General features: G+C 52.8%; 2 protein-coding genes across 2 annotated transcripts; one reads left to right on the top strand and one right to left on the bottom strand.

The window, feature by feature from the left end:
* Positions 1-182: 182 nt before the first annotated feature.
* P4HTM (prolyl 4-hydroxylase, transmembrane) lies at positions 183-18,787 on the bottom strand. The gene is made up of 11 exons (XM_086470524.1): positions 18,371-18,787; positions 18,160-18,336; positions 17,742-18,118; positions 17,589-17,670; positions 8,048-8,238; positions 6,922-7,018; positions 4,669-4,831; positions 2,873-3,058; positions 2,352-2,442; positions 1,663-1,786; positions 183-394 (listed from the first exon to the last, which is right to left on the bottom strand). Exons 1-11 carry the CDS (start codon positions 18,453-18,455, stop codon positions 183-185), a joined length of 1,785 nt encoding a protein of 594 aa, XP_086326650.1. The 5' UTR covers positions 18,456-18,787.
* On the top strand, positions 10,400-13,872 carry LOC104342554 (secreted frizzled-related protein 5). Its single transcript, XM_009946181.2, has 4 exons — positions 10,400-10,725; positions 11,482-11,654; positions 12,586-12,672; positions 13,538-13,872. The coding sequence occupies exons 1-4, from the start codon at positions 10,400-10,402 to the stop codon at positions 13,870-13,872; spliced, it is 921 nt and encodes a 306-aa protein (XP_009944483.2).
* Positions 18,788-20,682: the final 1,895 nt, after the last annotated feature.

Raw genomic sequence — 20,682 nt, 5'->3', positions numbered from 1 at the left:
CGCCCCGCCCCCAAAGCACGCGCAGCCACCGCTCGTCTCTCCACGCTTTATTGGCGCCCGCCGCGGCCCCGCCGCGCACGTGGCCCGCGGCCCCGCCTCCCCACCCCACCCCACTCGCTCAGCGCGGGAAAAGGCCACGTGGTCGTGGCCGCCCCCCAATCCCCCCCCCCCCTCCCCCCGCCCTACAGCTCCAAGTGCACCCCGCTGTAGGCTTTATCCACTGTCCACTCGCCCGGGGCCCCGGCCCCCGCGTAGCGCTCCATCTCCTGCTGGAAGCGCAGCTGGCGCCGGCGGTTGGGGTCGACGTTGATCCAGTTGTTGGCGATCCACTTGGTGCCTTGGGTGACCAGGCAGCCTCCGTGCAGGGCGAAGTCGTCCAGCTCCCCCACCCAGCCTGCGGAGCGAAGCCCCGGTGAGGAGGCTGGCGAGCAGCACAGGCGGGCGCAGCCAGCCAGCGCCCATACCGGCTCTCCTGCCCGCGGTGCCTGCCCAGGTTTTAGCTCATGGACACCTCATGGGAGTTGGCTCCTCCTGGCACCCCTCCACCTTAGTGCTACCCCACTCCAGCACCTACGAGGAGTTCACCAGGGCGGGCTGCCCGAGTGCAAAATGCTCGTTACCTCCACGTCTCCTCTCAGCACAAGGGGCTCTCGCGTTCTGCGCCACAGCTGCTCTTCCCAAAACGGGAGGCTGGCAGGGGAGAGACAGGCGCTGCCGCTAGAAGGCCCGTGGAAGTCAGAGGCTCACGGCCACATTAGAGATTGCAGTTTAGCAGTTTTAAATGATTCTCTCTAAAAAGAGGTCCCACGGTTTTTCTGGGGCAGACTTGCATCAGCAGCCGCCTTCCATTTAGGAACAATTTACTCATAAAAACACAACAGGGCTCTTCTTACAGGAGAGCGATGGTCTTGATATTATCATCTAACAGCCCAAGCGCTGGTCTTGTGTGACCTCCTCTGTGGATTTTTTCGAGATGGAAACATGGGCTGCTCCCAGGGGACCTGGGATGCTATACTCCTTCCTCCCACCACTGCTCAAAATCTGCCATCAAAACGCTCTGGAGTCACACTCGCCAGCAGCCTGGAAGATTCATGTCAATCCCCCAGCTTGGCTGTCAGGGAAAACCACGCCGCACTTCGTGAGAAAAACAGCCCCAAGGACGCATATCATCAGGCTGCGGCTGAGCTATAAAGCAGGAGTGGGCCCCAAGCACGGCAGAGCCTCGCGCGGGGCGGACCATGCCTCCCTGTGCTGCCGAGCTGATGGCCGTGCCTTTGTCTACCTCCCCTCCCCACCCCTTTGGGCAACACCACATCAGTGAAACATTTTGAATTGCAGACCAAGTTCCAGCAGGAGTTTCAGCTCGCACAGCGGGATGGGAGACAGCTGGCGATGGCTAGTGCAGCCAAGGTCTTTGTTTGCGAGCTAGTCCCATCGCCCAAAGACATCAGGAGCCACTGACCTACTGCCTGTAAACAAAGGCCTTTCAGAGCCGGGAAGCTCCTACCCAGCTGGTGACAAGGAGACTCTACAGTTCCCACTAGCAGGCAGCTACCACCCTTTGGCTCTCCTCTGAGCTCCCAGCCACTGCAAGAAGACGATGGCTGTCACCTCCTGCAGTCCTACCCCTCCCAAGAGCAGAGTCTCGAAATGAGCCTGTACCTTCTCCGTCTGACAGGTAGTTGTACCAGAAGACAGCAGTGCCTTGCTGAGGTTTCACTCGCAAATTGCCCTTGTCGCAGTTTTTCCGAGTATCTCGCAGGTCAACGTCATTCTGGATCAAAGACTGACAAGAAACCACAGAGAAGGTGTCGCAAACGGGGCTGGAACGAAGTGCACGCACTGGGCTGCCTCTGCTGCCAGCCGCCATCCTGCCCTTTGCCTGAACGCCCCACAGGGACAGCTCAAGGCTGATGCTGGGCAGGACAGAGCTTTCATAACCCACCCAGAGCAGCCAGTTCCAGTCCTCTGGAGGTCCATAACCTGTTTCCCAGCAGCCGCCCATTCCTTAACACACTGCCTGACAGGAGCACAACAGACCTGCCAAGACTTAGTCTGAGGAAACCTGCCCAGAGAGCAGCCAGCACGACTTGTGTTATGGCAGCAAGGCCCACAGACCACCCCTCGTGCCTCTGAGCAGGGAGAGCTGCAGCTGTCAAAGCCCCGTGCCTCTTCCCTTGGCCTCAGAGGGAAAAGACCGTAATTGGAGCACAGTTTCCCCATGCTCTAGCTACGAAGCCTAACGTCCACCAGCCTCATGCACTGGACCTCTTCTGCAGCCACAGCAAATAAAGACATTCAAAGAGGAACTCAAAATCCCCAGAGGTAACATGCAGGCGAGATTCATTTACCATCTCTTCGTATGTCCTGTTATCAGCTATGGGAAAGACTGTTTCACCTCCCCCAGTCACATTGTTCAGGTAGAACAGCACCGTCACATACCTGCAGGAGAGAATGGCTGTCAGGGCACACAACTGGAACAGGAGGAGACGCACAGGGGCTGTTCCTGTTCGTACCCTGCCCCTCCACCACACATACAGTGGTTTCTCTGAGACATCAGAAAACACGTGATTTACATCTCCAGCTTTTCTCCGTGGACAAGACAAGGACAACAAAGAAAATCCCCACCTGCAATGGTGAGGGTGTGCTTCTAGCCTCTGGTGGGAATGGCCCAGCAGCTCTGTAGAACCACTCTGCCCTCCTCACGTGGACCCACAGGATTTGCCCACCTCCCCCTTCAAACCCCTTCATGCCAGCGATCTCCAGAGCTGGTTTGCGAGCCCACCACCTGAGCACCGAGCCCCACACGACAAAACAGCTCTCCACACCTCTTCTCTTAAGGCGCTGCAGGTTGTGCCGAGGCAGACCTTACCGGCAGGAGGTCTCAAAGGGAGCGCTTTCGTTGGCGACCAGCTTCGTGTGGCTGCAGGCAGTCTCGGGGAAGACAGGGCCACTGTCCATGTGGGCATGGTAGTGCCCTCCTTGGTCGTACCGCACAACCTGGAGGGGCTCGCTGTGCTCCACAATCTCAGGGGGCAAGCGAGTCAGGCGCATTACCCTGGGGAACAGGACAGCAGAGCAGGTGAGGGGAAGCACCATCACCCTGGTGGGCCACTACTCCCAAGCAGCGAATAAATCCACAGAAAGATAACCCCCTTCCCCAACAGACCGGAGAGACGGATGGGCTGCAGCAAGCATGCCAAGAGATAACCAGGTCCTTACAGATCTGTTGGACCATCAGCATCAGCTCAGAAAATCCTCGTCAAGGTTAGTAAAAAAAACCCCAAAACCGAAGGGTGCATCTCCAGCAGGACTGCTCTCAGGAAGACTTTACTTGCTCAGCAAGATCCTTTCTGTGTGTGTCCCTGGTGCCTCCATGTGCCATCTCATCGCTTCTCGAGACTCCTGCACACCACCTACAGACCTCGGGGACAGTTAGCAAAGCACAGGGCCCCTGCTGAGAGTGAACGAGAGACTAGCTCTAGGAATATTCTGGTCACCTAACTCACCTTTCCCTGTTGCCTTTTCAGCAGCCTCCCCCCAGGGCAGAGGGGCACTGGAAGTGATCAAGGAGACCGGAGCCCTCCTGCTCTGGGATATTTCCGCTGCTACATCTGAGATCATCCCCCAAGGCAAGCAGGTACGTCTTGAGACCTGCCAAAGAACACTCAGAGCTCTGAGAATCCGGACCGGTGAAGCCCTTGGGGCAGGTGCACCCAGGCAGGACGGCAAAGCCCCTCCAGGTACCGCATGGTCCCAGGGAGGACTAACAGCCTCCTTCAGCGCTACCTCCTCACGTTCTCGTAACAGTGGCCAACTGAAGAGCGTAAAGGCAGTAGGCTGTTGCCTGCGTGCGCTGGCTAGCTGGCACGGAGAAGGTGGCAGCCACAGTCTGCTCTAATCAAGGCAATATGCGATCCCATTCTCCCGCTGGAATGCACTGAAGAAAAGGAGTGGCCAATAGCCGTTTTCAAGCCTCGGGACACATTTTACCCACCCATGTTCTGGGTGAGGACCAGCACCACAAGAACAAGAGTCTCCAGCCAATTATCTGAAACTCACCACGGCTAAACGATTTGGCCTGTGTACTCGGTTTCAAAGCTTCCCAGTACCAAATCTGAGATGAAGGGAAGGGCAAGAGGTTTCTCCCATCTGCCGCGAGCTGCCCTGCCATACGTGTGCTCAGAGGATTAAACTAAGTCGGCTTACTTGAGGTGAAGTCATGCTTGTTAAAGTCAGCTCTGAACAGCTAAGACAGATTTCAGTGAAATGCATGAGTAACTAAAGCAAATGACAGTAACTACTGGCACACAGACAGCATTGGAAACGGGCAGTTCCTCCCAGTAAGCTCATTTACTAATTAGAATGAATTATTTCATATAATGCCAAGTCTTCTGGGTTTTATAGGGCTGTTCCCAAAAGTGAATGGAGATGCTGAAAGGTTTGATTTTTCTTTTTCCTTTTCCATGGGACAATACAAATTCTTGTTCTAATGAAAACCTCCTCTCCCCGTTTCGTGTCTATGTTCATTGCTCTTTATACTCCAAAGACTTCTACGCAATTAGTGGAATTAGTGTGAATATTAGCAAGTCTGCCACTGCCTCTCCCAGCACAGGTGGTCCTTGTGCCTGCACAAACCCAACCGCCCCTCGCCTGCCCGGCCCTTACCTTTGCCGTATGGCTCTCATGACCTGGTGTGCCCCCTCGCCCTGGTACAGCCAGGTGTGCTGACTGTTGCGCACCAAGTCGCTCATCTTCACTTTCTGGCTTCCCATGTACTTGTGGAAATCACGAATATTCAATTGTTTGAACTCCTCCAAACTCAGCACACCTACGGGAAGACAGGAAAAGCCAGCTGATTCTGGGGCAGGTAACAGTTCTTGGTGTCCTGTACTTGGAGAAACCACCAGCTGAGGGCACTGCAGAAACTGCCTTCCTCAAACAAACCCCATTCGGGCTCCACCACCGTGCCCACCACAGGCTGCACCCCGTACGTGCCCCCAGCAATGCCCTCGCCTTTAGCAGAGCAGAGGGCATACAGCAACCTGCAAAAGCGAACCATTAGCTGGCGTGTGGGTTCAGAACTGGGACAGGCAAAATGCCACTTTGAACTTTAAAGAACTCGTAAAATACACAACCCAATCCATCAAAAGAGAGAAATAGCCACCACAGTTCTAACACATGCAATGCCACAGCTAAAAAGCCTCTGCCACCTGATGCCTTGGGGCTTGGTACTTAGATATTTAAATACACATGTTTAAGAGCAGAGTGGGACACCTCAGACCATATTCTCTGCAAGACCTTTTATGTCAATTTACAAAAGCCAAGCCCAAAACAAGCGGTATGTTCTTCTGCATTTGTGTAATTGCAAAAAATGATTGAGAAATACAACAGAGTAGGATCTTGCATAAGTAGAAATAACAGTGAGAGGTAAAAAGTGGTTTCTACTAAAACAGGTATTGTTTTCACTCAACTTGGACTCAGCAAGGGATGGAGTTTTGCCTTTGTTGGCTTCAGAAAAATCCTCACATTTGTTGTTTCTCCTTTCTGGAGAAGAAGGGAAGCCCTGCATAGAGGATCAGGTCCCTGAGATCAGAACGTGCGGAGCACTGCAGTGTGCTGCCCAGCAGCCAACACGCACCGTGAGCTCCCTCAGGCAGCAAACCCAGCGCTGCTGTGGTGCCAGCTCTGCCCCCCGGGCACACAGCACCCTCCGGCAGGAGGAAGGACCAGCCACCAGGGTCAGCCTGGGACAGTTCCTCAGGTGCCGCTGGTCATGACCAAATTATCCATCCCATTATTATTTCTAGTGTCTCCCTGCCCTCACTTCCCCTTACTCCACGCAGTCTTTGATGATGCAGTGCCACATCCAGGTTGTGACCTGGTCTCTCGGTGTCACGTACCACTCTAACAATGGAGGGAAGCAGCCCTCTGGAAGCGAGGTCCTGCCAAGAGCACTTTAACGGGACCTCTCATTTGTTAATGTCCGGAACAGTGGAAAAGCCACTGAGGACTCAGTCATATGCTCCTGTCCCTGCCAAAAACGCCACCAGCCCGGAGGAGCAGGGCATGGGGTGCCCTCCGGATATTTAGGCATTCACGGCTTCAACTCCAAACCAGCTCCTCCTGGGCAGCTCTCAATGCCAGGTCACTGGAAAAGAGCGTGCAGAGCCTGTGCGTTCACTTAATTTGATTAGGAAATGGAGAGTTGCTTAATTGAGGCCACTCTAATTAGAGCAGCAGAGGTTAGAGTGCATGTCCGGACCAGCAGGAGCCCTTGGGAGACTGGGGGCAGGAGGGGCACAAGTGGCCTCATGGAATACAGAGAATTTGCAGCGGCAGAGAGGGGGGTCAGCAACAAAGGCTGACCAAGAAGACCACCCTCCTCTCCACTTGTTCTGCCCTCCCCTGCCAGTGATGTGGGGCTCCCAGCCTGCCGCAGAAGTCTCCCTGAAAACGGGGTGGGAGTGGAGGGCGCACCTTAACACCTGCAGCCCAGGTAACCACAGCTACGTAGTCAGAGCCAGCGCTCTGACTCTCTGACCCCGTCTCTCAGACCACGGGAGCAGAAGCGCACCCTGAAGGTCCTGTTAACAGCAGGCACGAACCAAGGCAGGTCTGACAGGGAAGAGGGAGCACAGAGTTGTGTTCTGGTCCTGCTTCTGCAAGATCCAAGCCCAGGCAGTGGAAATAGTCTGCTGCTAGACTGGTAATAAAGGGGCAGGAGTGCTGTGATGAGAGGTTTACACTGACTTTCCTTTTCTGCGAAGGTCTCTAAAGCCGTGCAGTGTTATTTTCCTTGGAAGAACGCTGCTAGAGAAACAGGCCTGGGCAGGGACACGGCTCTTGCTCTGCTCCACATGGTTGTGCGGGGTGTCCAGCGTGCTGAGGGCGAAGGGATTCCCATGGAGCTGCTCTTACCATTGCCATCAGGATCAGCCTTGACTGCACTGTACATCTCCCGGATGTTTTCAGGGGTCATCCACCTGCCGTTCCCAAGCCTGGTGTGGGTCAACACCTGAAATTCATAAATAGATCAACACTGGTTTCTTGTACTACTGAACTCTACAGATTCCCTGCTTGAGGCCTGGCGGGCTCTCCTCTGCAGCACGCTGGCCAGCCAGGCGTCAGCCCATCTCTGCAGAAAGAAGACTGCAGTGAGAATCATCTGGCAGCCACACGCAGTGTGTGGTTGATGAGTGCTGTTATTTCCAGTTTAGGTCATGGCAAATGACTGCTGGGACTCGGTTAACCAGTCCTGAGATGGAGGGGGCACGGCTCTTTCTCTTGAAGCGAAAATAAAGCTATTGATGATAAAAGTGAGTGCTTTTACTTGTCCAAGATAAGAGCTTGGAACAAAACGCTTCCTTTCCACATAGACAGAGAGATGCAGTGTCCTGGAGAGCTCTCAGCAGGCTCTGACCTCCAGAGAAAGCAGCCTTGCCCTAGGTTGTCACTGGCACAGCTCCCCATACCCCACAACACTTGCTGCTCACAGGGCAGTACACATCCCCAGCCCCACCTGAAACGGGAGCCCGCGGAGGGACATCCTTGAAGTGCCAGCGCCTGCCCTGATGCACCCTGCCACACAGGGCAAGGGTGCTGAAGAGCTGCGGGCAAGGTGCTCATTATCCCCCTCCAGGCTCATTAACAGGGGGGGCTTTGCTGGTGTCTTGTCAATCAGCACAGTCAGCTCCCCACAGGCTGCACAAAAGCAGTGCCTGCGCTACAAACTCCCTTCCCCAGGACACACAGCAAGAGGAAACCCACAGCACAAGGAACATTTTCCCCAGCATATTGAAAGCTACACATCTCCTGCCAAGGACCGTTGCTGCCTCCCAATAGCATGACAACTGCTGCACATTTCCCCAGAAACTCCCATGCTGAAGACCAGCACAAGCCTTGACACATAAAATTAGGCAAATACTGATCGGTATATACCGGGGTCTGGCCTACCCAAGCACATGAGTGATCAGGAGACCATCTGAGGAGGGGACCTGCCAGAGTGTTCCACAGCAAACCTCCCCCAGTCTGTCCCACCCTCTACCTCTTTGAGCTGCAGCTGCCCATCCTGATTGTGGTCCAGCAGGTTGAAAATGTCCATCTGGCTAATTTCTATCATTTCCATGGCTTCTTCATAGTCATCTGTTGGTAGGATCTGGCTCTTCTGCAGCCCCTTCAGCTGTGCCAGATGGACGATGAGCTTACACTCCTCCTCTGTCAGGAAGTCAGGAATTTCTGCAGCAAAAGTGTAAGCAGCAACAGAGACTGAGGAACTGTTACAGTGGAACCCCATGCTGATGGCAGGGCACTCATTTTGGAAAAAAAGAAAAAAAAAAGTGGGGGGAGGCAGAAATTTTAGAAACGGCCTAAGTTGAGGACATTCAAACACACCCACTCTTCTGCCAGAAGAGCCCTCAAAGACCATACACCACACACCTGAGCTGCTGGAGGCAGGTATTTTTACAGCAGCAGTTCTTAAATGTTTGGATCCAGGGGTCAAGCCCTTAAACTCTTTCACACATACCACAATGGACAAAGGAGTAAACAAACACGTGCATATCACTGCATATTATCACTTCAAAGGTGACATGTGGATCACAGTCTGAGAACTGCTGCTCTGCAGGAAGGGAGGCCAAAAATCTTTACGGTGGCCAGTGGTGATGGCCAGGGCTTCAGGCTTCCGCGCTTTCACGTGGAGAGGGCGGCACTTAGCACAAAACCAAATGCCTTTTGGGGGAACCTGGCACAGAGCTCTACTATGAAACTCAAACAGCAAGGAGACAACTTCCAAACTTATTCCCACTCATTCCCTTGATCGCCCACTAAAACTGGTCTTCAAATGCAATATTAAAGAGGAAGACACTGCACATGGCAGATGCCACGCTCCATACCCAGGCAGCATCCCAGTATCACCAGCTTTCCTTTGCAGCATGATGCCAGCAGCAACCAGGCAATACCAGGATCCCAAGCAGAGAAATCCACTGATGACTGTGAGGCTAAGAGGTTTCCAGCTGCGTGGTGCACTGGGCACCTACTTGCAAAGTGCTGGTGAGGTCCTGTCCCACAGCACAGTTACACTGTGGCCCAGAAGGCTGAGAAGATCCTTCTGGCTGATGTCTGTCACTGCTATGGGGTTCTTGTTACCAGCTGCTGAGACATTTGAAGAGGGAAAGAAAAACCACCAAAGCAGGACAGGTTTAAGTGCCCCTAGGCCCAAGGCCCTGCTCTCCAAATCGCAGCCCCCGAGTGCTCCTGCGGGTATGTGCCAAGGACACACTGTATCTCCACTACAGCAGAAGTCCTCAAAGGGGGGGAAAAAAAAACATTAATTACTTCCACGACCTTAAATCAACCCTATCAGCTCAAACTGTCAATAAGCAGTTGGCTTCTTGCTAAGAACAGACCAGAACTAGCCCTGTAGAAAATGAGATGTTCCTGGGAAGCCCCAGAAACACAATGCAGCCGGCTGTATCCGTAACACCCTCCGAGGAAACAATTTCCGCCACAGGCAGCGCAGGGTCCTTGTGCCAGAGGATGCTTCAGAGCCGGAGCTTCCACTGACCGGTTTGAACCTCGTGGCACGGCACCAGGTCCGAATGAACCGTGTGCGCTGGCAAGCAACGCCCCCAGCATTTCCAGTTCCCCAACCGGGCTGCAATAATGATGGCTTCTGGAATCTTAATTACGTGCTGGAGGAAGGACAATCCCGCTCTTCGGCGGTAGTAACGTGATTTCGTAATGAAGTAAAAATTCTGTTAACCGGGAAGCGTGCTCTGTCACGCAGGTTGCAAGGTGAGGGGGTTTCCAGCTAAGTGCTGCCAATCCCGTCTGCAAACAACCTGGCTCCACAGCTGCAAATTAGTTCCTCTCTGCCCTCAGCTCTCCGAAACGGTTAACTTTCGGCTGTGAGGCCATCCTATCTCCCTGCCTGCTCAACAATAGATCCAGCTAAACAAATGCCTCCTAATTGACTTTGAGCAACACTTGATTGCTTTTACAAAAAACAAAAGAGAGGAAAACATTGGGGTTTATGAAATAATGACTAATCCTGGAGCAAGAGAAAGGGGATGGGTTGGAGCACTGGTGTCAAACAGAGATTCAATCTTGGCTGAAAGAGCCCCAAGACACACGGGCCAAGTCATTCATCCCTCCCCAACTGCCCTCATTTCCACACCTGCTGATCTAAGCCAAACCCCTGCTAAAATCCAAACAATCGGGGCCGCTGGCAAACGAAAATTGGAGCATTGTCTTCCCCATGAGGGCTCTGAAAGGGCCGCACTTAATGAGGATGGATTGACAGAGAGGTGGCTCGTAGGCTATAAAAGGCGTCCCACAGTCGGGAGCAGCTCAGTCCGGGGTGCGCCGCCCGTTCGCCCGCTCCCAGCTCGCTCCGAGCATGGTCACGGCCCACCGCAGGCACCCCTCGAGGTCGGGCGGCCCATGGCTGCTGGCTCTCCTGGCACGCCTGCTGCTCTGGGGCTCTCCAGGAGCCTGGGCGAGCTACCTGAGGAGATCCTCCAGCTGCACGCCCATTCCTCACCGCATGGCCTTGTGCTATGATATCGGCTACTCCGAGATGAGGATTCCCAACCTGCTGGAGCATGAGACCATGCCAGAGGTGATCCAGCAGTCTTCCAGCTGGCTGCCCTTGCTGGCCAGGGAGTGCCACCCAGATGCCAGGATTTTCCTCTGCTCCCTCTTTGCACCAATCTGCTTGGACAGGTAAGATGTTTTTACAAGTTATTTCAGCTGTAGCAAGTAACACTCCCCAAGAGCACAACAGCGTTTGCCTCCCGAGAGAAAACACGTGCAGTGCGATCCGCGCAGCCCCCAAGAAGCCGTGCTGCCCCTCTCGGCAAGGGGCAATCGCAGTGCCCAGCAGGGATCTTCCCTCTGAGACATGAATATTTCATCTCGCAGCAGGGGAAATGTTATGTTCCCTCCTCTGGATTTTCCTGCTCTCCCACCCCAGTCAACGCTGCCGTCTCCCCCCGGCCGCCCCCCTTGTGCACCGCAGTAGCTGCTGGCACCCACCGGCTTCACCTCCCACCTCCCCTGCAGCCCCCCACCCCTGCCTCTTGCCCCGAACAGGTAGGGGGTTTCTCAGCCCGACAGTCCCAGCAGCAGAGAGAAATCCTCGGTTTTGAGGTGCAGCCACCAAAGTACAGAGCTGCTAAGGAAACTGGGTATCTAACTAGGCACCTGTAAAGGTAAGCAGCCTTTGCACAACTCGAGAAGATCCTGGGGTGGGGCTTCTGGCAGCAGCTTGTATCAAACAGCCTCATCCCTCATGTCCTCAGAAATTTGTTGTTTGCTTCCTGGACATGAATGTTCAAAGTACACCAAAGACCCCAAAATAGCTCTGCTAGCACTACAGTGTGCAACACAGCCCTGTGCGGCAGCAGCGCGGTGCCCGGCCTCGACCCTCAGCCTGCTGCCAGGAGTCCAGAGGTGCCGCAATCCCCATCCTCTCCCCAGGCTCATCTACCCCTGCCGCAGCCTGTGCGAAGCCGTCAAGAGAAGCTGCGCACCCGTCATGGCTTGTTACGGCTACCCCTGGCCTGAAATCCTGAACTGCAACAAGTTTCCTGCAGATCACGAACTGTGCATCGCAGCAGTCTCCACGGATGAAAATTCCTCGAGCAGGAGAAGTAAGGGGCTTTTTTCTCATGTTTTCCCACATGTAACACTGAAAGCTCGAAAGGATGGGCCTATGCCTTGCTTCTATTCCTAATATTTCTGGTTTTAAGCTATATTTAAAAAAAAAAAAATTTATAAACTGTAGTTTTGTTCTCTCTTGGAACTCCACTGTGACTAGAAAATTAGCGTAACATTGACTGCAGCTTGTTCCCCTCTCTACTGTAATTCATTAGCTCCCCGGGTGCCATCAGGCCATGCAGGGTTTGGGGCAGGGGGAAGGAATTGCTGTGAAAGCCTAATGCCCAGGCACAGCGTGAGAGCTCGTGGTGTGCAGGCTCCAGGCGGCGAGATGTGCTTCCAGTGGAGCTAAGGAGCTGCAGCCCTGACCTTTCAGCTGTGTCCAGGGCTTAAAAACATACAAAAAGAAGTGTTTTGCAAGCCTTCTCTTTAAACACTAGGAAACACCAGCGAAGGGGCATGAGCCTCTGCAGACACGAGTTACATGAGAAAAAAAATCGTTAAGACTGAAAGACTATATTAAACACCCAGATAATGATGAACACTGGGGGAGATTCAAGAGCAGTCTAGGGGAGAACAGATGCCTCATTTCACCATCACTGGATGGAGTCTGGCCATAGCAATGGCTTTACTGTTTCATCCAAACTAGGAGATCTTCATTAAGCATTTTCACTGCTGCTTTAACATGCAACAACACACCCAAGCCTAAACAAAGCACGACAAGAAGCGTCTGCCCCAGCCACAGAAAAGAGAGCTTAACATTTCCCACCCTGGCAGCCTGAGCTGTCTCTCCAGGGACTGGGTAGCTCAGGAGGAAGCACCACTCTGAAACAGCATGCCATCACTTGCAGATCTCAAAATTTCATTATGCCTTTTCCACTGAAGCTTGACAATGGTGTTATAACCAAATTGCTGTTGCAGCAGTGCCCCGAGCCAGCTGCAAGGACTGCGAGCTTGAGGAGTCCAGCACTGCCAGGGAGATCCTGGAAAACCTCTGCGCCAATGATTTTGGTGAGTACCCCCTCACTCTTCCTCTTAGTTGCTGCCATTCCCTCAAGCAGCCAAGTAGTGGCACGGACAGAAAATGGTTTTGCCACAGCAAACTGACTTGGGGGAACTGCAGATTTTACAGCAGATCCCAGGGATTTTCAGGTCCCAACTTACCTGTCAGGTAGCAGAAGGGCCCAGCTCCAGGCAGCACTGAAGGTCAAGACCTGCTTTGTTTCTGGTATCGATCTGTGGCTGCTAAATACAAGCACTACTCTGGTTTTCCCTTGGAGACCAACATTTCAATCAATGCCCATAAAAACCTTTAGCAAACTCCACATTAGCTATTTCAAACTTCAACACTGTTGTTCTAGTAATGCGACTCTCCCTCTCCTGGCCCAAGCAAGCAGCAGCACTGGCTCTCCTCAATCAGCTGGCAGGAAGTTTTCAAGACACTGTCTTGAATTCAGGCACACAACCTTCACGAAATAAAATAAAATAATCCCACATTAAAAGTCCTGGGCAGCTGGCAGTCATGTCACCTCCTGAAATCCCAGCTCAGAGAAAAGTCAAGTAATTTGCACGAGACCATGACTTTGATGCATCCACTTGCTGGTGTCCCTGCTTCCTACAGGGTTTCTGCCCACGTAGCAGTGCTGATACGCCTTCGCCACTCTCATGAGGAAAGCAGAGTGAGAAGAATGGTGTTCAGTACAGGAAACTAACCTCAAATGTGACTTTTACAAGCTCACTGCAATTACAAGAGCTTGGATGGATGTGTCACCACATTACAGAAACAGCACGAAAGCCTTGCGTTGGCTGTGTATTTAAGTAGGTAAGAGCTATGAAAAGTAAACAGAACTAACACCTCTTTTCTGAACTCCCGCAGCAGTGAAAATCCGAATCCTGAGGAAGAACGCGACCACCACCATCTCAGACTTCGATCTGGACCCCTCCAGGGTGGAGGTCCTGAAGCACGGCCCGCTCCTCAGAACCGAAATCCCCGCCAGGCTCCAGCAGTGGCTGGACATCGATGCCACCTGCGTCCACAACATCATGAGAGGCACTCATGCAGGGGTCTTCGTTGTAAGCGGCGAAGTACAGAGCGACAAAGTGGTGGTGAACAAGGCCTATGCCTGGCAGAAGAAGAACAGGAACCTGCACCAGGCGGTGCGAAGGTGGAAACATCACCGCTGCCCCGAACAGGCTGCCCGGAAGGTCTGAAAAAAATCTCAATTCCATCCACAAGAAACTGCTCCCTTCCCTATGGCTAGAAAACTCCTTTCCCTGGCAGTTGGTGTTTTGGAGATGTACAGTCAGTATTTTTAGGTGATGCAAAGCAGTCGATAGTCCACAGATAGGGCCTCACTACAGATCCCTGTTTTACTGAGACGAAGTTTAAGGATGCAGATTTAACATATTCCTCTTGCAAGGCTCTGCGGATCCAGGGCTTGCGATGGACGGCTTTGTGTAGGAACCAACGTCACAACAGAACTGAACTGAACTCTGCAGGTGAGCACGAACTAGAAGAGACCTTCGGTAACAGTTCCTTCTAGTTCTCATCATCAAAAGTTGATAGTCATTTCAGCTTCATTATTTGATCCTGAGACACGGATGCTGGCCAAGTGCCCGCTTCCTTTCTGTCCAGAGAGATTACATGAAAGTCTCCCTGACAGCCAAGTGATGCTTTTTGTGTGATGGATCAAATACTTTACTCTTGAACAGTCCCAGGTAAATTAAGGGGGAGTGGAACCCACCCTGGCAATGCCCGGCCCCTTAAAAGATGAATATTAAACTCCACTCTTGGGCAGTGACTCAGGCTGCCCCTTCAGCCTGCCGTGCCGAGAGCTGATGAGCGTCCGCACAGGTAAAAGGAAACGGCCGCTCTCAAGCAGGAAAGGCACAGAGCAACGCCAGCTGGGGGTTTCTGCATAACAGGGAAACCCCATTTTTTAACACCAGAAATTCAGTTTGGATCAGAAGATTCTGGTAACTGAGGAACTACTGAAGATACCAAGATATTACAAGAGCCTTGAGAAAGAGCAGACCAGGAGTGGGACATCAGCTGCTTAAACCTCTGCTTCAGTGTCCAGCAGCAGGTTTGCTTGGGACTCGGAGGTGAGCCCCCACCACGGTGCAAGAGGAGCTACTTGCAGTTCTGACATGGGAAGGGGGGAGAAACCTTATACAGCCGTCTGGCCTTCCACCTGCACCCAAGTAAGACAGAAAAGGTGGCAAAACTCAGTCTCACCAAGTTCTCTGCAGCTCACTCTCTCATGCAAATATGTAGGGACTAATTCCCTGGGGGGGTAAACACAGCTATCGTTCTACGCTCCAGACCACAGAGCACAAAACAGCAAATACCCAAAAGAGAAAACAAGCCGGATTTCTACTGCCTAACAAAGCACTGTCCATGGAAAGTTTCCTACACTGGATTAAACTTGTGACTGAAATGAGGAAATAAGGGGAAAAACGGCTTTTGGGAGAAACGCATTGTGCCTCTCTCCCGACGCCTGCAGTCTCGGTTGTGGAGAGAGCCACCCGGTTTGATGGAGATACATTGCCTCCCTGTGCTCGTAAGGCACACCAGCAAGCCCCGATGCGATATCTCCAGGTTTAGTGCGGGCTGAGATGAGCGCTCAGACACTCATGCTGAAATTCAGCTGCGCCCTGACATTTGTGCAGCGATGACTTCTATTCCCTGAGGCTCAGAAGAAAAACACGGCGAGATTTCCTCTTTTTATTCCTCCCTGCTGCCTTGCCTTGCAAACTGCTGCCCGATCCATCAAATCCACGGCCAGGTGGACCCTGCAATGGCAGTATCTTCCGAACAGACTGCGTTTGGAAAACACAACAGAATGCGTAAAATCTCTGAAGGTTGAAAAGGCTTTGTCTGATATTTGTTTTCCATTAATAGGATTATTTGATTACTAGTGTTTCCTAACGAAAAAGCGCACAGATGGCCTGACTTACAAGCTTTAGAAATGACGTCTCGTAGCCAGAGGGAGGAGAAAATAGGGCAGGGACTGTTTCATAGCTCCGTGAAATACGCTTGGGTTCGGTGCAGATGACTTACATTTACAAAACAAACAGCAAGTTCCCCTATGGTGCCCAGTGCGGCGCTCCAAAGCACAGGGCTCCCATTAAATCATTAACGCGCCATGCGCTGCTGTAGTCCCGCTGCAGCCTGCTCTGCTGAAAGCAGAGATCGCAGACCAGCCGCTTATTTCCTTAAATTGGCTCTCACAGGCCGCAACACTTTGTGTTAAGTAAAATCCCCAGAAATTCAAGAGTCCTTCTTTGTTAATGACTTCTGGCTTTGTCTAACACGGCCAAGTTAAATACACACTTCCGCTAATTTAAACAACAGAGATGCCATAAATTAGGTTTTTTAAAGCAGTTGATTTAGATTGGTACTATTCGCATAGATAAGTCTCTGGAAGTCTTTTAAAGTCAGAGCTGGCTCCCGGCAGGTTCATCCGGGAGATAAGAGCTGTCTTGCGACTTGCAGTTTCTAAATAAGGGGCTCCTTATCGGAGGACAAAGGAGAACGGACGCACGGCATCTCCACTGTCGAATGTCTGTCGCTGTCTCTGATACCACCCTCCTGATTATTGCTCCCAGGACCAACATGCCTTTTATCAGCTTCAGCAACCTTCCTTGCAGGCCAGGATCGACTTTTACTTAAGCAGTGCCAGCAGGGCAGAGAAGGTGGAAACAGGAGTTTTCCCGAGCGAAAACCAGAGCGATTGCCCCAGATCGGGGTTCTGGTAATGACATCGGCTTTGTGATCGCTGTGGGGCATCAGCTCCAGGTTGGTGTGTCTGTTTACTGAGTGTCAGACAGAAATCCGCTTAGAAACTGGCAAACCGTGAGTGCCACATATGTAGAAATGACAAAAGAACTTTGTACATTTCTTCCAGATAGTTATTGCATTAAAGGCGTTTAATAAGAAACCTATCTGATTTCTGGTCAGGCTTTCAGCATATATAATCTATTTGGAATCAGAAAAAAAACCCTCTTTTTTATATTATTGAGAAAACATCTAAAAGACCCAGCGCTACCTTTTCAGACACAACAGGTTTTCTCTGACTTGGCAGTAGTAGGAATTTTTTAATCAACTGTCCCAAAAAATTAATTTGTATATTCTCAGTGGATCTCCAGAACACAGAGTTCAATTAATGAGACTTTACCAGTCACAGCAAAATATCAGAGAGGTAAAGAAGGCTTTAAAATTTGTGAAAGGTGGATGTTGTGTGGTTGTGTATTGGAGCAGCCGAGCATACAAATAAATCTACAACAGGATGCAAAATGGTGGAAGACATTAAATCTGTCAGTTCTCCTGTTACTCATTTCCTCAGCACTGAAGCACCAACACTAAATTGCTTTATCATTATTTATTACCAAAAGTTTGGGGATCTCTTGTCCCTTCCTAATACTGAGCAGCTTCTTCGAGGTACTCTTCAGCGATCTGCTGCCTATTCATGGTATTCAAAAGGGAATCTAACAAACCTGGAAAGGTGAATCTTCCAAATTTTTCTAAGTGGGCCATCCGGAACAAGTAACCTCCGCAAATACTGCGTCAAAATCACCCTTAAACAAAATCACCCTCTTTTTAACGCAGCCCCAAGGAAAGGCAGCACCGGGAGGAGAAGCCAAGACACGAGAAGTCGTTTCCCCCCCGAGTGGGTGTAAGACAGGGGCGGGTGTCAGACAGGCCCCCCCCGCCGGCAGGGCAGCGCGGGCGGCGCAAACCTGCCAGACCCGCCCGCCGGGACCCAGGGCACCGCTCCCGCAGCCCCGGTACCGGGCGATGGCCGGGCCGTCACCGCACCGAGCCGCCTGCCTGCTACCGGCGTGCCCGAGGGCCGGGGCCGGTCTCCGCCGCTGCCCCACCGGCGGGCAGGAGGCCGTGGGTGGGCGGCGGGGCCGGTACTCACCGAAGAGGAGCGGCTTGAGGCTGAGGGTGCGGACGGCGTGGACCCGGCCGGGCACCAGCTCCACCCGCTGCGTGTGGCCCACCTGCGGGGAGAGCAGCGGTGAGCGGCGGCGCGGCCCCGGCCCCGGCCCCAGCCCCCGCGGCGAGGCCTTGCCTTGATGCCCTCCAGGCGCGGGAGGGCGCGGGCGGGCGGCGGCGGCAGCGGCGGCGGCGGGGGGGCGGCGGCGGGCGGCCCGCCGGCCTCGCCGGCGCTGAGGTGCACGAAGAGGAGCAGCCCCAGCACGTTGAGGACGTAGAGGTGGGCGAAGACCATGAGGACGAGGAAGTAGGGCCGCGAGCAGACGGGCCGCGGGCGGCCCCCCGGCGGGCCGGGCAGCGGGGGACCCTCGGCCCGCGTCGCCGCCGCCTCCGCCGCCATCGCGCCGCTGGCCCGCCAGGCCTCGCGCGTCACCCCGGCAACCGCCCGGCGCGCTGCGTCACGGCGCCGCGGGGCGGGGCCGGCAGGGGGGCGGGGCCAGGCGTGGCGCTGGCGGGAAGCGGCAGGTTTGGCGACGGGCGCTGCCCTCTCTCCTCCCCCCCGCCCCGCCCCGCCCCCCGCCCCAAGAAGAGCCAGGACACCTCCGAAGTTAGAAAGTCACAATTTATTTCAAATAAACCACGGGCACACCTCTGGCAACCGTCTCCCGGGCGGCTCCCGCCGCCCCTGCCCCTCTCCAGTGCCTGCGAAGAAAAGCGAGGGGTGGCAGCAGCTTCGGGGACCCCCCCCGGGCCGTGTCGGGGTACACCGCAGCCCCCCCCCCCCCAACACCGTCCCACAGCCTGGACCAGACCGGGGCGAGGAGAGGAATTCCCAGAACACGTGCCTCATTTAAAAATAAAGTTCTATTTTTTTTTTTTTACCTGCTTAAAAAGTCTAAAATTTAGAGTGCAAGACTATAGTACAGAACCCTCCTGCCGCCCCCGTCCCCGCGCGGGCAGAGCGCGTTTGCCAGTGCGCAGAGCAGCAGTCATGCAGTTTACGTCATCAGTAGAAAATTTTTTGTTACAGTCTGGGGAGCCTGAGGACTATTAGAGAGATGAGGCAGCCAACGCACTGACACGAACGAAGCTGAAATAAAAAGAGGCGTGGATGTGATGACGGGGAGGTGTCAGGCTGGCAGAGAACTGGAAAAAGTGCAAAAAGAAAAGAAAAAAAAAAAAAAAAGAGAGCAAACATTCCACCTCTGTGGCAGTAACGCACCAAAGGGAAAGTTGTACCTCAGAATTAACGGCTCCTGAGCCACCTTCTTTCCACCTACATTCACACAACCTTGCTGACTCGAACAGGGCCGTGTACCTATTAGAGGGGAAAACACTGGCCTTGTCTTTTGGCGTCAAGAACTCCCGTTTCCTTCCTGCCACCTGCCTCTCCAGCAGTGTCAGTCATGTCACACGAAGAGCCAACAGTCCCTGTGCTCTGCAGGTTTTGTCCTGGAGTCTAGGACTTTCTGTATGACACCATACAGAAGTCACCCTGCCCGGGCTGCAAAGGCAGGCAAGGCCTGTTGTTTTCCCAGAGAGTACAGAAATAGGATCTGTGCGTGCAAACCAGTACTTTCACCACCTTCAGAAAGGGTGTTTTGTTTTCTTTTAAAATAAACAGAACTGCTGACAAAGCCCTAGCTTCAGAAAATTGGAAAGAATTAGGGGGCGCGCTGTGCAATATTTATTACTGTTCCTCAGCCAAGCATCTCGGCAGTCTGTTCAGTAAGTCTGGCCACAGCTCTACGGTCTAGCTTGTCTACAAACAAGGATTCATAGCAAAGCATTTTGTGGGGGCATGGGAGAGGGAGGGAGGGAGAGAGGGAGGGAAGGGGGAAGGGAGGGAGACAGACAAAACCCCATTCTCATCGAGCTCAAAGCTGGACAATTAGATAACACAAGTGAGAATTCTTTGGGATTAGGAAACTCCACATACCTGTTCTGCAAAGAGATTAGGTGTTAGGATAGTTACAGTTAGACAACAAGAACACCAGCTTTTATCCTAATTAGTACTTTGCACATTACATTTTTAAAGAACAGTTTAAACATTGGTTCTATTCACTGCAAACCGCTGGGTCTCAGCACGCCTTCTCCTGCGCTGTCCCTTCCCTTGGGTCCATTGTGCCCAGAGTTTGACAATCACTTGGGAAGGGGAGAGGAAAGAAGAGAGTGACCTCTAGAATATACCATGAAGAGGGCACAAAGAGGCTGCTGCTGGGAGCAGAGGAGGGAATGAAGTCAGGAGACAGCAGCTGGAGCAGGGACATATCTACCTCTGCAGCCTAGAGGGGAGCCAGAACAGGACAGTGTAGGAACACAGGGAACCAGTTACTGAGCAGCACAGCTCCCAGAAACCACGGAGTTCCTCCCTGCCCTGCTCCCTGGCTCCAGGCACCTCTCTGCAACCCTGCTCTACCCTCAGCCACTCCACTGCCAGCAGCTCCTCGGCACTACATTCCCCATTCCCTGAGGATACATCCCACATCAGGGAAGGAAGGGAGGGAGGGAGGGAAAAGCCTCTCAGTTTGAAATTTTCTGCAGCGTACAACAAGCATGGCCACAGGATTAGCTCCCATGACAGCTACTCCTCTTTTAAACTGATGCATCTCCTGTAAAAATCCACCTGCCCAGTTATACATGCTGCAAATACCTGGTCACGTCTCTCAGGTACATGAAAAAGGCTCCAACAGCAGCTTATTCTGACATGTAAGAATTTAGCACTTTTCCCCCCTCCAGCTCAATCTTTATCAAGTGATACTGTAGAAGAGCAATACAGGGATGCATTAAAGGCAACACTTCCACATACAGCATGGAAGAGAATCCCAGGAGTTCCCCACAGAGGTGAAGATTTCCTCAGATCAGAGACTCCAGCTCCACCTTACTGGCTGCAAACAACATGCTCCTGGTGCAGGTGACATACATGCCTGTGAAATCTTAACATGTGGCCTGCTTCCTGTAGCAAACAGGCAAGCATCAGCATTTAAGAAACCTTTTTCATGTTACCCCTACGAAGATGAACTAGGTTTTCATATTTTTATTTTAGTGTATATTTTACATTAGAAAAAAGAATGTTA

The sequence above is a fragment of the Leptosomus discolor genome, chromosome 9 (genome assembly GCF_034619465.1).
Source record: "Leptosomus discolor isolate bLepDis1 chromosome 9, bLepDis1.hap2, whole genome shotgun sequence".
Lineage (NCBI taxonomy): Eukaryota > Metazoa > Chordata > Aves > Leptosomiformes > Leptosomidae > Leptosomus > Leptosomus discolor.
This window is presented reverse-complemented; position numbering and strand designations above follow the sequence as displayed.